General features: G+C 41.9%; 1 protein-coding gene across 1 annotated transcript in view; it reads right to left on the bottom strand.

The window, feature by feature from the left end:
* FGD3 (FYVE, RhoGEF and PH domain containing 3) overlaps nucleotides 1–22,847 on the bottom strand; it is a 60,528-nt gene extending 37,681 nt beyond the window's left edge. Inside the window, exons 1-4 of the mRNA XM_009581873.1 lie at nucleotides 22,814–22,847; nucleotides 13,942–14,112; nucleotides 7,930–8,098; nucleotides 6,192–6,789 (exon numbers count right to left, since the gene is read on the bottom strand). Coding sequence (XP_009580168.1) covers nucleotides 6,192–6,789; nucleotides 7,930–8,098; nucleotides 13,942–13,966 — 792 coding nt within the window. The 5' untranslated portion in view covers nucleotides 13,967–14,112; nucleotides 22,814–22,847. The remainder of the gene's footprint in view (nucleotides 1–6,191; nucleotides 6,790–7,929; nucleotides 8,099–13,941; nucleotides 14,113–22,813) is intronic.
* Nucleotides 22,848–23,238: the final 391 nt, after the last annotated feature.

Genomic DNA, 23,238 nt, shown 5'->3' with positions numbered 1-23,238 from the left:
CATCAGTCTTCCTTCAAAGCAATCCCTCTCTTTCTAGGCACAAACCTGAAGACAGGCAACCACACCATGAATAGAGCTTTGACATGTACTCTGCCTACCCCGCTACTCAAATTATTTCAAGCAAACTCAAATACTCTTTTAAGCTATTCTAACATGCTGCACAACATCCTGCTCCATTCATTCATGTGATATACATTAATATTTAGGGAGAAAGAAAAAAAAAAAATCACAGCACAACAAAGCTTTGAACTTGTTTCAAGAAAATACAACATATTACAGCTTATAATGAAATGCATTGCTGGCCATTCAAATTCCAGTAACTACGAGGAGCTCTCACTGAGAAAGAATTTATTTGCCAGTTTTGCTGGGCGCAGAAAGGCGCCTGAATGAAAGGCACTGACGTAATCAGGCCAGCACGCCAGCCACCAAGAGCATCCTTTGATTTGTTTGAATTCAGAATTTGAAAAATAATTATTTCCAACCAAATACATTTGTTCTCAGAAGTAAATCTTTACATAGCGCAGGCACTTTTTAACCTCCTGACCTTCACCATCTGCAACTCAGTTTATATTTCCAAAAAACTTGCTGACATCTGCTTAAATACCAAACAACGGCTGAACAGACTCCCAGCTTGAGCTCAGTTTTAAAGAGCGACTCTATCTTCAGTTGCTGTCTCTGCTAGTGGCAGAGATAGGCGTGTTTTTCGGACTAATTTGCAACATATTTGCCTTTCAATGGATATAACATTTTAAATGAAATAAATAGTAGATTAATTAAACGTGAGACAGTCCCATTCTTCTAACCTTATTTTGTGCCACGGTAGGACACCTTTAACAAAGCCTGAGCCATGATTCAGTTCACTATGAACGAGCTATTTCATGGTCTATGTTTTTAAAGGACAAGTAAAACAAATTTGCAAACTCAAATGTGGATTATATTCCTTATGTAACAGTCTTATTTAAGTCTTCAAGTCACACCAGTGAAGCACACTTAACCTTACTAATGGAGCCCTGGAAAAACAACGTGCCATTTACGAGGCACATAAACGACATAGAAATGTAAAATATTTTTAGTCTTCCACCCTATGCAGATTTCAGGCTGTTCAATTCTTGTAAATATATTTCACTCCTGCTTTGCCCACTGCACTTGCTGATTGACTGCTCAGCATGGCCACAGCACGTTACGACTGTCCTCCGCAGCCATACATTACAAGTGTACATCTGCTGCAGAGTCTTGTTGAAATAGTTTAGCTGGCGGGGTGACAAGAAAGATGAGAAAAGGGAAGCGGTAGGTGTTGACTTCACGACACAGGAAGCTCACTCCAGTGCTCGAAGCAGCAGTCGCACGATGCTCTTTCACTTCTTTGTGGAAGGTTCAAAAATTCATTTCCAGCTGTAACTGTCCATAAAACATCTTAAAGAAAAAGGAAACGCCAGCCTGAAAACAAACAGAACCAGCTTCTCATAAAGGTCAGATTCACACCTGTGGTGGGAATACATTTGCACCTCAAATACCCCAATCCCAGATACAAGTTGGGGAATGGCTCACGCTGAGCCGATTTGTGCAATTAAGTGGCCACAAGTGCATCACTGCTTCCTGCGAACCCACTCCCCGACCCAGCTGGGCGCCCGCCGAGCACACCTGGGCCACGGGTTCATGGATGCAAAGACTGACCTGGCTACCACAAAAAGCAAATTTGTAATGAAAATTTAAAGTAAAAACCAAAGGCTTGATATGAGAAAACTTGGGCAATACCCTGCAGCAAACACTTTTCATACAATTGGTTGTGCGCAACCATATTCAGTTAGCATTTATATCACAAGAGGCTTTCAGCGAATCTCGCAAGAAAGCTGCTGGGATATGGCTTAGGTTAAAATCATATACGGTTATGCTTTAAAACCCCACCAGTCACCCCTACAAAGAACGCAGAAAGTCCCAGAAAGATTATAGACAACTTCCTGCTCAGAAATGCTGAAAACAATATGGAAAAGTTACCCTATGCTTGGTCGTCATCTTTGTTGTATTGAGATCTCATTTTCCTTAGGGTATTTAAAAAAAAAGGATGATGAGAACATATCTCATTTTTCTTAACCAGCATTACGACTAAAACATTGACCTATGCAAATTTTTTTCAGAATGTACATGGAGATAATCTTACCCAAAGGTCTGACTTGCAGGACTGCAGGCCATATTTTCCAACACAAACTGTACAATGAAATCAGAAGTGAAATTCCAGCCATGTACAGGCAGAATGGAAGTGTGTTTCAGTGACTGTATGAGGCCCACGTGGGATTTCATTATTACTATTCTACCCAGCAGGAAGCAGGACAGATGGAGAAAGCCATTTTTTGGTGATTACTAATGAGCACATATTACATTTAGTGAAAAATATCTAAATAAAAAATATGAAAAAGTGTTAAGCCATCTCAGAAGCATTACTCTGTTGCTCCCAGGCAGTCGCCAAAAGCCTTGGGTATATGACTAGAGAGCATGACAGCTTCTCAGCCTCACTTTTATGTCATTTCTTGTTTTTGTAACCATCAAGGCTAACATGCCTCAATTCTTGGAGCTCCTGACATTTTCGGAGACATTATCAAAACTAATAAGCTCCCCTTGTTCATTTTCATTTTGATAAAAGATAACTGGAAATCCCAGTAAGTCACTCCTGAGATTTTAAAACATATTCCAATAATTGTGTGCTAATAGTGAGACCCGTTAGACTGTGCTGCAGACTCCCAAAGGAAGCCACATCACGCTGCAGAGCTAAACCTAGACCAAATAAAACAATCCGAGTCATATATCAGGCAATGTTACTTCACTAGCCATGGGATGTGTGAAAACTTGGGTGGATGGAGAGAGAGCTGAAGTAGAAAATTAGAGAAGAAAAAAGCAAATCCGATTTTTTTTCCTACTTATGTTTATTCATGAGCTTCACTTAACTTGATATCCTAGAAGTTACTAAGCCATCATTAAATCATTCTGCAGCTGTACTTCTTATGCATCCTCCTCCAACTATAACAAAGCTTTCTGGAAACTTGCATATTTAATGAGAGTGCTGGTTACCTCCGTCGTGCAGCTGCAAAGCCTGGTACTAGGGATAGGAAGGGGGAAGCAGGAAAAGGATGCTGGCTCCCGAGACAAAGCTTTCTGGAGGAGTTGGGATCTCCCCAGCTCTCATGCCAGCAGCTGCTGCCAACTGAACTCTCCTCTCTTCCTTCCAGCAGGGCAGATACCTTGTTTTCTGGAAAATTATCAGTTTTGTCAAGGGTGGTGTGAACTTCCAGCCTAAGAATAATCACTGAACAAGTCAATTTCGAATCGTGCTGGCTCTCCTCGCTGGAAGCCGTGGCCCTTTACCCTAACCGTTAGACCATAGTGCCCCAAATCTGCAACAGAATCCAAGGGGAGAGTGGGAGGATGATGCGGAGACCTAACACACAAATGGGCTTCACAAGCCAGGTCCCCAGAAGAGGGCATAATCCTTACGCTACAGAAGAAGCAGCGAATCTCTAAGCCTTCCCCCTCCATGTGGCTGCAAAAACAAGCTAACTTAGTGTACCTCGGTCAGTGTCAAAAATGCCTTTTTGAAGGTGAAATCAACTCAAAATCCAAGGGAGAACCTGAAGTGCATCACATAAATGCACTTCAGGAAGAAGAGTAGCACAAGAACACAAAAAAAATCTTCCTCTAGAGATCCTTCTCTTTTAGAAATTCACCAAGCAGGCTACAGAGAAGTATGACCTCATAACTCTGTGTTTTATCACCACTATTTCATATTATATGGATACTTAACCTAAGAAACAAGACTTAAAAAACAGCCATCAAAACTCTTGACGTCTTACAAAACATTGGTATTTGTCAGCAAAGCACTTCCTAATCATACGGTAAAGTCTTCTGCTTGGGTTTGCCACAGTTGGTTTGATACTACATTCCTAGTCCAAACAGTAATTACCAGATTAAAGATTTTTTAATTTAATGCATTATTTTCTTGCTGGCATGTTGCAACTAATAAACAATCTTTTAAATAATATTTCAGTTGCACACATCCACATATATATATATTATGAACATAAAATAATTAAAGTATTTCACAGTGTGTGTATGTATGTATAAACACACACATGAGGGAAAACCAACAGCAGCAGGTGAGAAGCCTTGCACCGTGATGGTGATGCTGCCCATTTCCGATGTAAACAAGCTTTCACCCGTGGACTACTGAAGAAATACCAGATGTCAATGGATGCGTTAGGTGTTGTGTTAATAGATGCTAATAGATAGATGTTAAGTGGAGTCTCCATCACCAAGACGTTTCCTGCCGACCGCCCCATTAAATTCTTGCATACAAGACAAAAGATAGAGGTCTCCTTTGGCAGTACAGACCCTGCAGACCTGCTGGATCCCCCAACTCATATTGCCATGGATTTACTCCTGCGCAAGTCCAAGGCAATCTGCACTGCAGCCTTCCATGCCCAGGCAGTCATGTCCAATGTACGCAGTGCCAAGGCAAGAGTGTCCTCCCTGGCTCTCAAGGAGGTGGGACAGGCCGACAGGTTCCTTCTCCTGAATCCAGACCAACTGCCAGCTGGGACTGCAGAGAGGCGAACGAGATCACATCCTCCCCATCTACAGAAAGCGGTTGGGTTTGGCCAAACAGACCTGGTTCATGCAGCCCTCACTGCTTCCGAGTCTTCTGGGTCCTTTCCACTTCCCTCTGACTAACCTTGCTCTAGCACCTGGCAGGTTTGACATTCACCACATTTGCAGAAGCAGCAGCACGGCAATGAGGTACTGGAGAGTCCCAGGCTACAAAGGCAGCATCTGAGCGGCATGAATGGAGGGTGAGTCCAGTCACACCAGCCTGAGCTTGAGATAAAGCAGCAGGAAGAACGGCAGCATAAAGCAATGCACTCGCGAAAGAAAGTCTGGGGCTTTTTCATACCTTCCGGTTGGTATGTTTGCCTCATCAGGCTGTCTTCTATTCTTGGAAAAAAAGGGGACACCACAGAGCATTAGTTGTACTCTGAAACTGTACTTGTCAGCTCTGAAAATCAGAACTTCTTGCACACCACATACCTGCATGCAATTTTCATCACTCTTCAATAGCCACTGGCCGATTTGACCCAGAAGCTACTGAATGAGTTTTAACTGCCACATTTCCCAAGAGACAAGCTCTTGACATACACAAATCAGAGGACATACTTGGTGATTTCAACAGAACCACCTGATTTGCACACACTGAGGTGTGAACGCTACAGTTCACTAACTACAGTTCATTTGTTGCTAGTGGTCATCACATTCTTTAAAAAACAAAAATCCAGTATATTAACTGGCTGAGTGGGAAAAAGAAAAAAGCAAAAAAACCCCCAAACACCCCCAAACACAAACAAAAAACCCCACCAAACAAAAAGTGGAATATTTTGCAACATTTTGCTCAAAGCATCTTCTGTTTTCTTTTTCTGGAAAAATCTAACCCGTTCTATCATCACTATTTCTAAAAATAACTGCCTTGATAAACAGATAATCAAAGGAATCTGTCATTAATCTTATACAGCTGCAGCAAATACACAACAGCCTGGACTGCCTGTTCAAGGATTCAAGAAAAATCTCTTCTAGCTACAGTTTCCTGAAGAGTAATTTCATATAACTGCCCTCAAAACAACTTCTTTGCACTCAAAAGCTGTCACACCAATAGAAGCACAGGCTTTGTGTAAAAAACCAAAAAGATTACTGTTAGAAGAGATTTCCACCAAGCATGTCCTTCTAGGATGCAAGGCCCTGACCCTGCAAGATGCACCATCCAATTAGCCCCCTGCGTATCATGGAGCCCCACTGAAAACAACATGATCTAACAACTAGAAGCTGAACCTAGACAAATCGAAACAAGAAACACAAGGTGCGAGTCTTTACCTACAAAAGCACTTAAATTTTAACAACTTACCTCTGGCTATGATGGATTCTCTTATATGAAATGTTTTAAATCAAGACTGGGAACTTTCTAAAAGATACTATCTAGGTCAGGAACAAGTTAAGACCTGCATCAAGCAGAAAATTATAATGACTGTCATGATCCTTTGACGTAAAACTGACCAAACAAAAAACCCAAACAACGTATGAAAGTGATGCAAGGGATTGCTGGCCAGAGGCAGGAACTGGTTTCAGACCACTTAATAGTAACAAACAAACTACCTTACCTTGTTTACATCCAAATACTCTAACTTTGGCACATCTGCTGTCTCTTGTTCCTCGCTGCTTCCTTCATCAATGTCACTGTCTTCATCCTGCGTGGAGTCTCTCTTCTGCTCCACAGAGGAAGGTTTGGTGCCCTTTTTGTCAGGTTCCATCTCCCCTGGGTTCCCAGCCACGCTGGGCTTCTTTTGCTCTGCACCTTCTTCGCTAGGGAAAGTCTCCCCTGCCACGCTGCAAGAAGGACTGTCGATGCCACTGTCTCTGTTGGGAATTTTACCATTACCGTTCAGTTCTGCAGTTGAGTCTTTATTGCCAAGCTCTCCAGAGGGCTCTTTGCTCACATTCACAGCAGTACAGTCTTCGTGGCTTTTGTTATCGCCTATGCTTAGCTCTTTAATTTTCATTATGTCTGTGTTAGATAGATCCGTGCTGCATGGTACATCTGGCTCGTTTTCATCCGGTTCACTTTTTTCATTTGTGGAAGAGCCGCTGGAAGCTACCACGTCACAGTCACACGAGCTCGGTTGTTTGGATGAGTCCAGGCCAGGTTCCATCTTAAGAGCTAAATTTAGCTGGTTTCTTTGAATAATATGTACAGGTTGCCTGTGGGTGAAGAGAAAGCTCCACAGTCATTCATATTAACACTCAGAGGTTTCAAAAGTGCCCCAAAAGAGAGAGGGCCTGATTATCATTTGATTTAAGTTGTATTTCTTGCATCCCCCTGACAATCCTAGGAGGCAAGTGTGTCACGTTGCTGTGATAATATACACCCAACAATTTCCGACAAAAACCCACCACCCCTAGCCATAAGTTTTATTGAAATGGCACCACTAGAATCCCAGACCTTTAATATTCCCCACATTGCCTGGAAAAACAGTCTGGTTTGAAGGTTTGGGGAGGGAAGAATCATCTTTTAGAAGAAGCATTTGGTTGTGGGTTTGTTTAAACAGGAACTCACGTTCTTCAACAGAACAAAGCCTTTGGCGCAAGGTATCTTCTGCCAGAGAGAGGATGTTTTTGAAACACAAGAAGGCACTACTTTTTCTTTTCGAAAGACACCTTACCAGATTCACCCAGGTGGTAACAGACTCCAAGGCACAGTACAGTGTCTCTGTCTCCATCTCCCTCTCTATGAAAAAAATCACTTAGCTCTATCAGGCAGATTTAGTCTTCAGAGAGAATTTTCATGTGTTTGTAAAAGCTGGTTTTATAGCAAAATACATATGTTTTATCCTGTTTAATGTCTCTTATATATAAAAGTTTCAGAGGAAACGCTGTTCTACATGACGTTGTTTCACAGACCATTGCGATTTAACTCTCCCCTGCCTTCAAGAAGCAAGCTAACAGTATGTCTGACATTTATTTAATCTTAGACAGAACATTCAATTCTTTTACATCACAATAATCAAGTTCCTATAATATAAAAACCAATCCCAACATCAAGTCAACTTACTGAAAGCAGACTCTGGGCTACTTGTTTCTGGTAGAACACTTACCAAATTCAGCAGGTCTTAAGCTCCTTAAGAACAACTGTATGTTACAAAATAAAAGTTGTTGAAATACGTGCTTTTATAAAAAAATTAATAAATCCTTGTGTAGTCAGTCAAATTTTGCACTTCCAGTAGAAATCACCCGAAGAAGAGTTTCTATGTGGCAATTACAATTAATGTTTTCTATTGTTATATTCTAAGTTAAAAATGCAGAACAGGGAGATTAGAGCAGATCTCACAAGGCCATATTTACCTAATACTTTCAAATTTCTCAATGAGCGTGTTGACTCCTGCCGATATTGGTATTTCTTCCTCTCCAGGTGCTAAGCTCCTCGACGACTTGGGATCAGCTGGCAAAGGCCGAGAAGGTGCAGGAGGAATTCTTTCCTGCCCAGGCTTGAGATGGACAGGCTTAGGAGGTACTAATAAAAGAGAGGGGAAAAAATGGGTGGATAAATCTCCATCTTCTTTATCCTAAACTGGGAACAAAATCCAAGTGCTCAATGCAGAACGAGGAGTATGCATTCTTTCACCAGCCTTTATAAATTGCACAGGTGCAGTCCCGAAGTATTTCTTACGCCAAAGCAGACTGCTGTATGCTACAGAAAAATGATGGGCTTCTATTTTGTATTTCTACAGCCGTATCAGACGTGTTAACGAACTGAGCAGCTCGCAGAACTTTACCGCTTCCTTGTTACCAAACAGGATGCACAGCTCACACTTCGTTTTTGCAAATGTGCTCACCATCTCAATCACACTAACGAGTTTCCCCTCCCATGACTTTTCAAAACTCAGGCACTCTGTTGAATCTCTTACACTGGGAAAAAAAGAAAAAAACAAAAAAACCAACCCAACCCAAAACAAACCACCAAAAAACAATCCCACCATGGATTTCAGTGCCTTGTGTTTGCTTGGTCAAAACCGCCACAGGCAGAACATAATAGCTTTTCTTCCTTTCATTCTCCCTCCCCCATCTCCTCTGTGGTGTAGTCTTCATAAATTTCCTTCCTCTTTTGCCTCTACATTGAGTTATATACGATATAAATAAAACACACGTTGTAAGAACGTATACATTCTGCTTAAGGATTCACTAGGAGACAAAGGCACAAAGTTTAATACAGTATTTCAAAAAAATGTGATGTAATTTAAATGTAATGTAATTTAAAAAAATTTATTCAGACCTTATATTGATTGCAGAGTAAAGGGTTTTGGAAATACGCAAGCAGTAACCCGTGGCAACAGGTTCACGTGCTGTTATAGTTTCATACAGTGAAAGCAACCTCACATAGGCAGCCCCGACACTGAAGTACGAAAACCAACTGCGCAATTACTCCCAAAGCGCACGCTACTTGGAGCAGTGCTGCCAAGCATCCCCTCTGGCCTAGACTATCCAAAGACTTAACATATTAAATGAGGAAACTCTAAATACTTGTTTTATTAAACAACATTTTCAAGAACAATTTATTTCAAGCATTTCCAATTTTTAAATAGTCCATATGGCACATCAGCATAATGTGATCAACACTGTAATGGAGCTTTAATTAGCAACTGTTCTGAATGTAATTTCAGGGTTACTTTCTTTAGGAGGCTAAACGGAGGCATATGCACCCAAAAAGCCAATTCCTGTTGTCCCTACCCTGCAGAAGGCTCTGCATCTGTTTTAAGGTCTGCATCAGCCCAGATGTCCTCCCTGCTCCAGCTACGGATGGTCATTGTCTGAGGTCAGTAACGAAGAGTTTTTGAGCTCTGAGTATATATGACATTTTATACTACCTACGTTACTGAGTTTATTTCAGCACCAAAGAATAAAATCAAATCTTCTAAGGATTTGAGCTTTAATGGGACACTTCCTTCAAAAGGACTGATCTGCCCAGTCTCCAAAACCATCTGGAATTCCTGTCTTAAAATAAAGGTGTTATAGTTCAATTTTGGAAACACCACCACAAAACCTATCTTACGCAGGAATAACAGGTAAGCAGGAAAAGAAAATCATCTGGCATATAAATGGGATGGTGGAGCTCTACCAGGTTTTCACTTGCACACCGCATGATCAGTGAGTACCCAGACACATTTCTCCAACAAAACAAAACAACCTAATGAAAAGTATCCATGCAACCACCTGGCTCATCTAGCCAGAAAAGGCAAGCTCTAGGCTCTTTACAGAAGGTGCATAATGCAGCAGGCAGACAGGCAAGAACCTACCCCATATCCCCTATCAGGCCCTTCATGGTTTCAGACTGGTCCACAACACTCAAAAGCTGAAGTTCACTGCCAAAGCGTTTACACTAACAGGAATGGGTGTCACTGCTGTCCATGTAAACATTTTATGTCTTTGCTGTTAGTGGACTCCACCTGAATGACCTGAGACAACACACTCTGCACTGGAGAGGAAGGAGGAAAACACTTCTGTTAGTTCTGAATTTTTATTTACAGAAATAATTTTGAGAAACAGAGACATCTACACAGAGGCAAAGCCGTTGTCCTTATCAAGCACTACTTATGAAGCAAAATTTAAACCACACAAGATCATAGAATCATAGAATAGTTTGGGTTGGAAGGGACCCTCAAAGGCCATCTAGTCCAAACCCCCTGCCTTAGGCAGGGACATCTTCAACCAGATCAGGTTGCTCAGAGCCCTGTCCAACTCCAGAATGGACACAAAACCCCTACATTCAGAATTTACAAGGAAGTGGTGTTACATATCACAACACAGAGTTTTAAACTCAAAACCATTTTAGACTTCTACGAAAGAGTGGGTGAAAGATCTGCACACTAAGAACAAACAACACTAGATGAGCTCGTCGGTATGTGCGCCATCATCATAAGTACTAAATGAACAGTCAGCCCTGGAAAAAAAGTAGGTGCTGCTTTTAGGTAGGGATCCAGGACCCACAGTGGGAGCCCAAGCAGAACTCCTGCTCACGCTCTGAAGCCACCTTCCACGAGTCCTGGCCCATGCGGGAAACAGTGCTGCTATTTTCTCAGTCTGGGTCCCAGCCACAAAGCAGCACAACCTTGGATGCAGCTTCCAGTCCTGCGCACAGACAGGTAAACTGGTGGAGAAAAGAAAGCAAGCCAGCTGCACGGAAGAGATACCAGTATTACGGAGCATGTTTCAGGCAGCGCCTGAAGCCATGCGCTGGGATGGCGTTTCCCCAGTCCTCCTCCTGAAGGTTTTACATAGCAGCCCACGGTGATTTGGAGGAGGCAGAAACCAAGACACAAAATCTTTGTTGCAGAAGGAACAAGTGAAATAACGAGAAGCAGCAGGACAGAATTAGAAACGGGAAAGGCAAGGGTAAATATGTGGGAGAAGATACAGCCCAGGCTTGGCCCTGGGTCCGTAAAACAGCAGGGAATAGTGACCCTTCCCTCACTGCAAAATGAGCATCTCAGCCTTTGCATTACTTCAGCCCCCCAGCCCATGAATTTCTCTCTCACAAGTGCCTCCCCTACAGTAATATGCAAACAGGCAGCACACATTCATTAGCAACTTGATGGAGGCATTCCCAGCAATCGTCCCAGCGGTGGTGGGTCTGTCATGACTCACTGGGAAGCTGGGAGGACCTAATAAAGAGAAATTCAAGTGGTATGAGTCGCACTAGCAGATTTACTTCCTTCAGTTAAGGTCCCTTGACAAGAAGAGACCTAAAAAAATACACATGATGAAGCAGATTATGAAGGGTTATCCCCTGGGAAGTGAATACACTCAAAAAAAGAATAAATGACCCAACAGCACAGCCTTGGGTGGGGGTAGAGAGCTGCTCCTAGAGTCTCAGGCAGTGATGCCAGCACATCCCACCCAACAAATCAACAAGAAATAGGCCTTAATGAGGCATCCATGTAGCTCTAGGGAGAAAGCCCTGGGAAGAAAGGTTCTTATACAAAAATACCAACAAAAAACTGAGGAAAGATTTATGTCTGCTGCAAGGAAATGCAGCACACTGTCACAACTACTTTTTTTGGACACGGCCACCAAGAGGAAGCAAGGATGGTTTACAGGAAAAATGTCAAATTCAATGCAGCCAATTTAATAAAAACAACTTTTTTTTTTCTTTTGACTATTTCATTTTCCTGGAGAGGTATGAAATGTTTTCCTTTCTTTACTAGGTATACAACCCATACAGTAACAGGAGACCAATGAACTATACAAAGGAAAAAAGCCATTTCAAATTTACAAAGTCAATAAAAGTGAAGAGAAAAAAATTGTACCACCTTCCCTTCCTTGCAAAGTATCGTACATATTGTTCTCTACTGTCATATGTAAGCTAACTGCAGATACTTTTTAAAAGTAGTTTTATTATAAAGGAGTGAAGTGAAATAATAAAATCACTATTTAAAATTTATGACGAAGAAGTGTCTTTCAGGAAGATGACTGGCACATCCATGACCAAGACTTGTAATGCTGATTTGTAGCTTTGGCTAACCTGGCTCAGTCTGAGACATTAGGTGATCTGATTTTCAAGTATTGGGTACTACACAACAGCCTCGCATGGGAATTTTCATTGGGACTCCTGTTTCTTCTTGGACTACTTTTACAGCGACATCAAGAAGCCCAACAAACTGAGTTCTGTCAAAAAAAGTATTAGCAAGAGTAACTATTCAAGAAAGCATTTTACCTTTGGCTGTTTATTTCACCTCATTAAAAAATTTCCATCCTTTTCAGAGCATTAACCAGCCAGTAAGAGACACTGACTTCTTTGGTTCTAAGCTTATGGCTGTAATGGGAGAGAGATGTGTGTGAGCAGCAGAAAGAAGTAGTAGTACCTATCTCAGTGATGGAAATAGATTACACTAATCTACTTGGTTAAATTTTAAGCATGATTTGAATCAAGCCAAGTAGGCTCCCTCCAACTTTTCTGAAATACTTACATGTAAAAAACAGGCTATGTCCTCAGTAATTGGAAATCAGTGCAATCAGTACAACAGCAAAGGATCTACACCAGCTGAATTCATTCAATATCTTACTGAACAGACACTTCTGCTATTCCTTTTTATTGTTAGTATGAACAACATTCATGGAACACCCACTAATTAAAACTGGACAACCAAGACCTCAAGGTAAAAGCTCCATAAATACACAGACCTCGTGAGATGTTTCAAGCATGAACTAGTATACTAATTTAAGATTTTAGATCTACTAAATTTAGATCAGAAAATACAATGCTTTCTTTGTAGTTGTTTAAGACAAAATGCGTATCAGAAAATTGCTTTCGTATAGGCATTTGAATTGGTGGTGGTACAGAGGCTCAGTTTGTGCAACACACCCTAATGGTGACCAAAATATCTTTTCTCTTTTTCTCACATGACAATGACCGTCTATCACATGGACATGCTTCTTAAAAAAATTTTGGTTTATGAACCTAGTATCTTCTTCAGGCTCACCCTCCTTTATTCCAAACACCTCTCAAACTATATGCTTTCTGCATCTGCAATTACCTTAAGGCAAGCACACATTATATACAGTATTTTAACCAATTCTACAAAGCAGGGGGTGGTGGCAGTGGAGGCACTTGACAAATTGACATTACAAAGACAGACCACATGTCATTTCACTGATGGCGAAACATGAAAACAATTTATCCTCTTTCAAGCAATTTACTGCAGTCTTTTTTTAGCACTCAGAAGTTTTAGGGAAGAAAAGCCTGGGGAGACCAGATGACTTGCCTGGAGACCAGCTGGAACACGCTTCTTCCTGGCTTCTTTTCTACCACACTTTGGGATTGCCACCTATTTGACTATGAATCTGGCAGGTCTGTGGAATTACCACAGCCCACATGCTAACCTTGCACGCGACTGGTTTAGCTCCTATTTCTCATTTTTAAAATACATTCGTTCCATTTAGGCATTTTCTGTTGCTATGCATAGTTCTTACAATAAATGGAAAACAGACCAGGTTTAAACAATAAGCTATTCTTACCTAAATAATTAAAAAAAAAAAAAAATTAATAAAGAATGAAAACAGTATTGCTAAATTAAACTTACACTTCACAGCTGCATGAGGTATAACAACAGTACAGGAAATATAAATTGACAAGTTAAGTATCTGTTATTCCTGAATCAATTTCTTCTTGAAGGCTTCCCTAAGAGGTTATCTAACATTGGATAAAATGAAGATAATAAAACCCTACCAGCTGTACCTGAACCTTAGAACGTAAAAATAACTATTTTGCTGTGACCTAAAATTAAAGCAATTAATTTAAAAATATTACACTTCACATGCGATAGAAGCTTGTACAATTGCTACAAGGACAAAGCCACTTGCCTTGGGGTTTCTGCAGAGGATGCATTTTGGCCAGTGGAGTTTTGGTTTTGGGCTTCCTTCCAGTTTGATGGATACATTGCGCCGGGCTGATGTGCTGCAGTTCCCCACATGCTTCCAACGCTGGATTTGAGTCAATGTGACATTTGATTTGAAAAGGAGAACAAGGGCAACCTGAGGGGGGGGAGGGGAGGGGGAAGAAAAAGTCAGTATTTATTTCATTCTATTAATCCTGAAGAAAATTTGTGCTACTTCTAGAAGCGTATCACTCATCCCAGTTCCTGAGGAAAGGGAGGGGAGTAGAAGATGGGTGAGCCATTCACTCACAAGTTATTACAACCAATATATCCAGCCTTAATAATCATGTCAAACTAGCTGACTGATAAGACAGCCAGAATTTCAGTGATCCTGTCTTTAATTAATTACTTATTTCTTTACTACAGACACCCAAAATAAGAGAGTAAATATAAAAGATAAAAACCATTTCAAAAGGATTTCTCCGAACAGAAATACAAGTGTCCCAGCATACAACAAGGTATTATTTGGTAAAATACACCTAAGTTATGGTGAATTAGAAATGTCTCCTGCGTGGAGAGAATGGTACAAGCGCCACTCCTTCAGGAGATTTAAGCATTCAAGCTGCATTTTACCGCTATTTATTATTCCTCCTTACATAAAATATTAACATTCCTTCAAAAGGCTCCAGAAGATGCCATTAAGATATGATCCAGTGGGAAAACAGAAAGAAGTGATTAGTATGTTTGTTTGTCTTTTAATTTAACATTCTTGATTCATTTCTGTGGGCACTGTGGAAACAAACCCATATATCCACTTTCACATAAGGGATACTGCATTTTTTGATTTGGGTTTTTTTTTGACTTGTGGCAAGCCTACAGCTACACGAAATCCTCACGCCAGCTTTACTAGTGTGTCATAAGAAGGCAAAAAAAGAGTTTAAAAAGGACTGTGGTTTAAAATTGCTGCATATGAACACATGAATATATATGCTTCTGGCAGTTCTGAGAAGCGGAAAACGTATCAAATGTAGAAATTTGAACGCTAATCGATAAAAAAAAGGGACAAAGAAAACATGACAAACATTCTTTCCATATTCCCGTTTTAAAGTGGACTAGCTGAAATTACCAGCATCTTGCTGGAGCGAGAGGTGACCTGCATCCTGCAGAAAGGATTCATCTAAATGTGAAAAATCAATCTTTGTCTTCCTGTGACGTGTTCAAGAACATGGCATTAGCTTCATAAATGCAACCTACTCTTGGCTAGATTTCTATTAAGATCAAAAAACTGAAATGACAAGCACCTCCACGCACATCAACTAAATTATCCTGGGTTTATACTAATGGTATTAAATCAGGATGCGACCTTTTGAATAAAGACTTTGAAATCTGAGCTGTGCAGACTGCTTGGGAAGATTAGCTGAGAGCTGGCCTCAAAATGCAGAAACTTTCACAGCGATACAGATTTTTTTTTTTTTTAAATAAGCATAAAATATTGAAGTCAATTTTGCTGACAAAAATAGATTCAGATGGCACAAATCTATTTACTGACCTATGAGACCCAAATATAGAACCCCTCAATTCCTCAGTATGGCTGCCAGTTGTTGCTGTTGAAGCTTCATTAGCATTTCTACCATAAAATCTGCTTTTCAGCAGATTTGAGACCAGCTATTAAAACATCCTTCCAGCTGAAACCAGGAATTTATAAGTACTAGGTTTTATTCAAATATAATTTCACTTATCAGGAAAATGCAGTGAAAGTAGAGTAGATTATTAGACCAGATTAATAGATTATTGCAAACACATCATCACAGAAAGAGCTTACACAGATGCCTCAGCTCTGGGTACCGAGAACTCCCTGTGACAGCATCAGCAGTGCTGCGACGGGCCAGCGTTTTAGGGAAAGGACTGAGACTTCTTCCTTATTAACAGTAGCTCAGCGCAGCAAGAAATTAAAACAGTGCACAAGGGAAAAGCTCTAATTCAAGAAAATAAAAAGGGCAGCATACAGAAAACAGTGTTTCAGCAGGTATTCACCAATGCCCGCGACTGGAAGGCAATTCAGCAATGTTGTATTTTGCTAAAAATTACTTTAATAATACCGCACCCCTGGGGCATCCTCAGCTGGGCATCCTAAGCCGAGCCCAGCTACCCCTGTGCTGACTTGGGTAAGGTACCGGTTGCCCTAAGCATTCCCTGTTCCTCTTCAACCACTGCCACAAGAAGGGACTGTCTTGTTGGTATCATTTTGTAAAGTTTCAAAAGGAACTAAAACCCAATTCCTTCTTCTTTCCTACTGCAATTCATCGCTGCGAAAGCAAGTCCAACAACCTTTCTTTCTTACTGATAAAAACGAGAGCTAGTGGTTACTTGCTTGCTTTCAAGTGCATGGCACCACCAGACACCTCTTTTATGTCTAGGTTAAAAGCTCTTTTGACCTGCTTACATTACTGAAAAGTAAAGCGCTTTGATCCGTATTTTATAAATCCACATACAAGTTTTTCTCTTCTACTGCATAATCCTGTCAAACAATCAAGGCACAAGATCTTCCACTGGTAATTACTCCACAAATGCGTCCATCTTGCCTGAAACAACCTCTGAACGTGGCTTCGAACGCTCCAGGACTTGTGCTTAGAGGCATTTGCAGTGTAAATACTTAGCGAAGCCTTATTCTACTTCCCAATAAAGAAGAGCTGATATTAAAAGAAAAAAAAAATCCACTGTCCTTTAAACATACAGTATTTTCTATCATCTTGTATATTGCATATATAGGTTACTGCTGAAAATACATCACTGTTCACCTACTGCCCGCACTTAACCCATGCTTTTATTGACGGTACATCCAAAGAGCAAGTGGGCACAAAGCAGAAAATAAAATTGATAAGTAGTTGGAAAGAAGAGGAACTTGGAAAGCCACAAGTGCCTTAAACACCGAATGTAGTGCTGGCCCTAAATCAAGAAAAATATGCATGGGTGAAACCACAGAAGTGGCTTTCGTTCTTTTTTATTGAATTTAAGCCAAGATGGTTCTCTCTATTCATCTCTGATGTGGCCCCGAAGGGCTGCTTTTTGCACACAAGACAAAAATCCACTTTCCTTACATATTTTTTCAAGTGCTATAAAATGATCTGTGAAAACAAGATTTACTGGATTATTTCACATGGAATTCTCCCAAAGTAAAACCCACCGTCTGTCGACCGCGCTCCAGGGTGCTCCTGGGAATGGAAAATGAGAGGGACAACATAAATAAGATCCAGGCATAGCCCAGGTAGCCCCCCGCCCCAAGATGTCCACGGTTCTGCCAGACGCTTCCAGATGGGGGAGCAGGTGACGGGACCCCCATTGCCTGCCCTCCTGCATCCACCAAACCTGCAGGACCCAACGCAGAAACCGCCTCCTCTTTGCTCTCCGGTCCAGCGTTGGATTGTGCAAACCCTCCCTAGACCGGATTAGCCATAACTTGGGAAGCGTACTGGTATGTGCAAACTGACAAATGGTTATCTGTGTCCAAACCTTATAAAAGGCTACTAATAATAAACTGTTGTTCCCAGAGAGCCGGGCTGACGCTAACTTCACATCTGCTCCCTGGTTACCTGCGACAGCTCCGGGCAGAAAGTTACAGCCCGTCTGGACGTGGAGCGTGCCAGCGCCTCCCAAGCACACACAACAGGCAGAGCTCTAAAAACCCGAGTGTGCACTTCCAAACGTATAAAACTCTGCTGTAAAACTCAGCTTTGCTATGCCCAGTCCTCGTGCCTCTAACGTATTTAAGCTCAAGTATTTCATGGCTTATTCGTAATTCTACTCACATGAACAATGCTGCTTACAATTTCTCTGTTCAAAACCAATCCAAGCAGAAAGGGACAAATAGGATGCTTTCCAGAGATAATTTTTCGTATTATATTAATAAAATAATACGTATTTAAAGCTCCTCCTAAGGTAAAACTTAAATGAAACTTCTGAAAATGCCTAAGATCGTGTACAATTTATGTTTTCACTAAAATGGAAAAACAACTTCAGTCTTCCTGACAGAATTCAATGCCACCGGGAAACTCTTTCATGGCACAGAGAAATTTTTCAACCACCTCCCTGTATCCTCACTAAGCTGTTTGCACCCAGAAGAAAGCCCGTATTTTTGAAAAATTTCTCTTAGACGCTGGCGCAAACTGGAAGACTATGATATATTTTTCTATTAATCTAAGATAAAATACAAGGATTTGGGTGCTCCACTGACTGTAGTAGTAAAGAGACCAGTTGAACCCGAGCAGCCAAACTTTAAGGTCGCAGGCTTTTCTCCCAGCGCACAAGCCAGATTCAGATCTTGTGCTTGGCCTAGTCCCCAGGTAGCAGCGTTCAAAAATAATCCCGGTTTAAAACAAAAAATATCTTGGAGGCCTGTGATAGACAGCAGAAAGAACCAGAAATGTTATGACAAGCTACTGGTTTGGCATATTCTACATCTGCTGATCCGACAGAAGGACCTCTCACTCAGCCCTCTTTCAGAGGAAAAGAGATTTTTGCAGTATTCAGCTGAAACGAAGAAAGCCTAAACCTCATCAGGTTTAGGTGAATCTATTTTTGTCAGCAAAATTGACTTAATATTTTATGCTTATTTAAAACCCCACGAGGCATGGAGAGTGCGCAAGGAGGGATGATAACACTGAAGTAACAGAAAAAGGCTCTACAGACTAGAGACACTGGAAAGGCATTATAAGCAACACCTACTTTAGAAGTTTGCTTTCACCGAGAATTAATACCCCTGGGGGATTTCCCCATCCGTCCAGAACGATGAACGTGACTTCAGTAGCATAACTCGAATGCCTGTTCAAGGGGGGCTGCCCAGGGGCAGTTCTCAAGCCCTCCGCCGTGCCCAAGCGCGGGACCCAGGAGGGGGAGGCTCTCCCCAGGGCTCCCCGCGGCCCCGCAGGCAGCACAGCCCCAGCCGCAGAGCTCCCACCGCTCCTCCTCGGGGGGACCTGCCCTCTTCAAGGGAAGAGAAAACAGTCTTAGCGACCAGTGGAAGGGCTTTCCTACTCCCGCCGTCGCTGCTATCGCCCACTGCTATCGCCCACAAGTTAAACAAGCTCTGGGAGCCAGTTTCCTAATTCTTTCCTGATTTAGGCTCTCTGCAACATCAGTGAAGTCAAGAGCTCCAAACGGCAACTCAGTGTAATGTGACCCATCAGGTCCAACTCTAAGCATGGGAAGACACTATAATTCTCTAGTCTTTCTTCAAGCATCTAAAAGTGAAACTATTCCAGATGGAAACTGCCTGTTGCATCCAGAAATGCATCTAGTAGTGGTGTCTCCATTTCTAATGTTGTTTTGTAATACGCATCATGCACTTCAAATGGATAAGCAACTATCACCGCTACGATTAAAAACCCGTCTGCAGGAAAATAGACAAAGACAAATGAACTAGAACCTATATAATGGTAAAAGACATTTTTGCAGCTAACAGGAGTCTGGACAACTAAGCATGTGCCCAGAACTGACCAGATTTAAAAACACCACCACCACCCTCAGCTGTTAACATGTAGAGCTATTTTTGAAAGCTATTTCTTACCTAGCCATCTTAATAGACGTCTTAACAGGAGCTTAGCTCTTCCCGAAGTTCGGCTACAAACTGAGCATATGCCATATACCTCTAACCTCCGCTAACAGGTTTTCATTATGCCCAGTTCAAGCATTCCTGTATTTCCAACTGAAACATCCACTTGGGCATTCCCTAACGCTGTCACTGACAGTGAAGTTCTCTCCCTCTTCATCCCTTCCTCCTTAGTAAAAGCCTTTCAAGAAGAGGCTGCTCTTAAGGCAGAAACTTACGGCTAGAAAGCAAAAGCAAAGGCCTCAAGGGCAGAGCTAATGTATGTATCTGAATAAAATAAAACCCTGCTAAGAGGAACTCTGACACAAATTAAAATGCAGGATCTGACGAATGGTATTAACACTCTCTCCTTCATGCTCAGGCTGTGTTACAGACACAGCTGGGTTAAGACTTCTTTAAAGAAGCTACAGCACTCACTACGCTGCTGGAAAACCCAGTGTCGACAGTCTTACCTGCAATGCACTGCAATGAAACTTCTCTCACGGTGTCAGCTCTAGTAACGGCACAACGTTATCCTGCTTATCTGACGAATGGTATTAACACTCTCTCCTTCATGCTCAGGCTGTGTTACAGACACAGCTGGGTTAAGACTTCTTTAAAGAAGCTACAGCACTCACTACGCTGCTGGAAAACCCAGTGTCGACAGTCTTACCTGCAATGCACTGCAATGAAACTTCTCTCACGGTGTCAGCTCTAGTAACGGCACAACGTTATCCTGCTTGTTACAGTCAATTACAAAGCACACACCACCATCCTCAGAGCGGTCCACGACCGACAGCTCCGGAGCCTGTGTTTTTCCTCATCTCTCCAATTTCACACGTTGCCCTGCACCAGACTAACTCCAGCCCTCTCCTGCGGAGCAGGAGGGAGCAAAGCCTTTCCCACCCTGCCACCAGCCATACCCTTCTTTTCCCTCTTCCACTGCTTCATTAACGCTAGCATTTTCCTCAAACCCACTTAAAAACTCGCCTCTTCCTCCTGCCCATGGCCCATAAGACCCCCCAGCAGCAGTGCACTGGGGCTGTAGGCGTGCCCTTCTATCAAACCCAGCTAGTGCCACTGACACAGTTATTTCACACGACATCTATTTTTCCGGCATTCCAAAATGTCAACTTCAGTAAAAAGAGCGACAGCAAAGTTATCACCATAAGCTTTCAGAAATAGATACAATCAAGAAAACATTACATTTGAAAGCAAGCGGGAATCTGACATGGATTGCAATTCTATATCACAAGAAATGTATAGCACTTACTTGTGTTCAAGCAGAAACCCCCACATTTTTTCTTATTTGCTCAAACTGTAAGACGACCAAAAATAAGGGAGACCAGCTCCTGCTGCAGCTCTCATTTCATGGCTTAAAATGCCATGCTCACAGGAACTGACCTCCCCCATCCCACTTCCTACCATCAGTGTGGTTAGGTGACTCAAAGAATATGAACGTGGCAAAGGCGAGCGGAGGAGCTTTACTAAGCAGAAGTTACAGAAGATTGCTGCGAGTCTGCAGAAAAATGCTCTTTGGTTTTAAGTTTCAGATGTGTTTGAAACACAATACATAGTATGCGGGTGGTTTAGAAGCCTGAATCTTACTGAAGTAGAAGAGAAAGCTAGATCTCTTTAAAAAGCTTTCTGCTTAAATACAGTTCAATATTAACGCAAGAACGGTCAGTAACAGCAGTGACGTGCCACGGAAACCAAAAAAATCCCAGTTCTCTGCACTCAAACTCTCAGACTGCTTCACAGCTTCTCTGGGAAACGAAGGGCCCAAGAGCCTTCCCAAAAGGGTTGGATTGGGGTGTCTAAAGAGCTTTCTGAAGGAAAAGGCACTAAGTCTGCTATGAAACAGCCCACAGAAGTGACAATAAATGTAATTCAGCAGGCGTGGGATGGAGCTGGTTAAAAGATTTCCATCGAAAGTCCTGAAAATTTTCAATGCTCCTTCTTCCCCTCCTCCTGCTCTCTCAGCAGAATCCTACCTCGGGAAACGATAAAGGAAGAAACAAAATGTAGAATTTATCTTTTTCGAATGAAACGCCTCATTTTAGGGCAAGCGCCGTCCCCAGGCAGCGGCAGAAGGGCTGCTAGTTTGTGTCCTTATGAGAAAAACACAAGGCCTGCTAAGCACGCCAAACCGCTTAGTCTGAGGAGGGCTGCGAGAAATTTGGTGAATTCAGTTTAATACGCTTACAACAACACAGAAATAAATCCAGAATAAGAGAGGATTTTTCACAGAAAGAACCAAATAGCTAAAATAAACAAATTTGTGCATATGAAGCACAAGAAGGACCAGTCGCTTCCCCAGATCTGTACTGCTAGGATTTAGGATTTGGGGATTTAGATGTACTTTTATCCTGTTCTGACTACTTTTAAATGCCTTAGGTGAGGACACTTCCTTTAACAGACATTTCTCTAGTGTCCCGAGGGTCACTATTGAACATCACTGTCATAGTATTTTCCATGAACTTGCATCACGATTTCCCACCTTGAACCCCATCAGATTCTTTTAAAGCAAATTCCTGCACACTAACCCAAATAATTCAAAGCTATGCTTTACCGGCACCAATACACACGTTACGCCTCTCATCATCTGAATCACAACTGACATATCCTTGAGAAATCAGTTTTCAGCTCTGACTTTTTCTGTTCTTCTCGAAACTGGCCCCAAAGCCTGAGGATCGCTCCTAGCAGTGAGCTCCCCAAGCACAGCCGTACCGCACGCCCATGCTGGAGAGCCGCAAGCGGAGGTAGCTACACAGCTTTCATTGAAATTAAGGATATTTGTCTGACTGCTGACTATTTCCCTACTGTCTTTAGAGGGGGCTGGGATTTCACTGTTGATTTATAACTCTTTCTAGAGCTTCTCTGTTTTTACAAGCTCATTTCAGTGCAATTTCCATAGCTGTCATTACAATCTTGTTTTTATTGCCCCATCCAGAACAGCATCTAACCCAGGTGCCTGTGCAATGCCACTCAAACCCTCCTCTGCCTCTGGGACATTTCACACGCAGCCAGGGATTACTCCACAACTGCTTTAAAGAAATCATTACAGAATTTTAATTATTCTTTTAATCTGATTTAATTTCATTTAAAGGATTAGCTTTTCAAGAGACCTACATCAGCCCTTTCCTCACAACACTAAAGCGCACTTCTTGTCCCACTCAGCGCTGCCCAGACAGGGTACTACAGCACCGTCCTCATTTTCTATCCTGCACGTAAATTAAAAAAACCTCACACCCCGGACCCACATTTGACCAGCAAGGAACACTGCTGGTATTGTTAGTTCAACACAGAAGGCAGGACTGCGGGTCTCAGCACGGGCTCTCTCACCTCCCAGGATCGCTGGGTGCAGCTTGGTCACTAGGGCTTCTCCCTTTTTTTTTTGAAAAGCCACTATTAAAATTGGCTATAAAAGTGATTCTTAAGTGTCTGCTTTACATTTTTATGTATGTATATAGTTTATATATATTTATATAATGCACAACAATCAGGAAACGATCTCTGAGCAACAGAAATGAGGAGCCTCACATCTAATTCTGTATTACAGCACTGCTCAACATAGGTGCGTAAACCAAATTCCTGCTCAGATCTTTATATTTATTATGTAACAAGGTAAAGAAAAGGCAGAAACACAGGCATGTCTTAGAAAACCTGCTGCTAGAAAGCCATTATGCACAATCCCAC

The sequence above is a fragment of the Fulmarus glacialis genome, unplaced genomic scaffold (assembly GCF_000690835.1).
Source record: "Fulmarus glacialis isolate BGI_N327 unplaced genomic scaffold, ASM69083v1 scaffold4787, whole genome shotgun sequence".
NCBI lineage: Eukaryota > Metazoa > Chordata > Aves > Procellariiformes > Procellariidae > Fulmarus > Fulmarus glacialis.
Note: the sequence above shows the minus strand (reverse complement) of the source record. Positions and strands in the feature narration are given on the sequence as shown.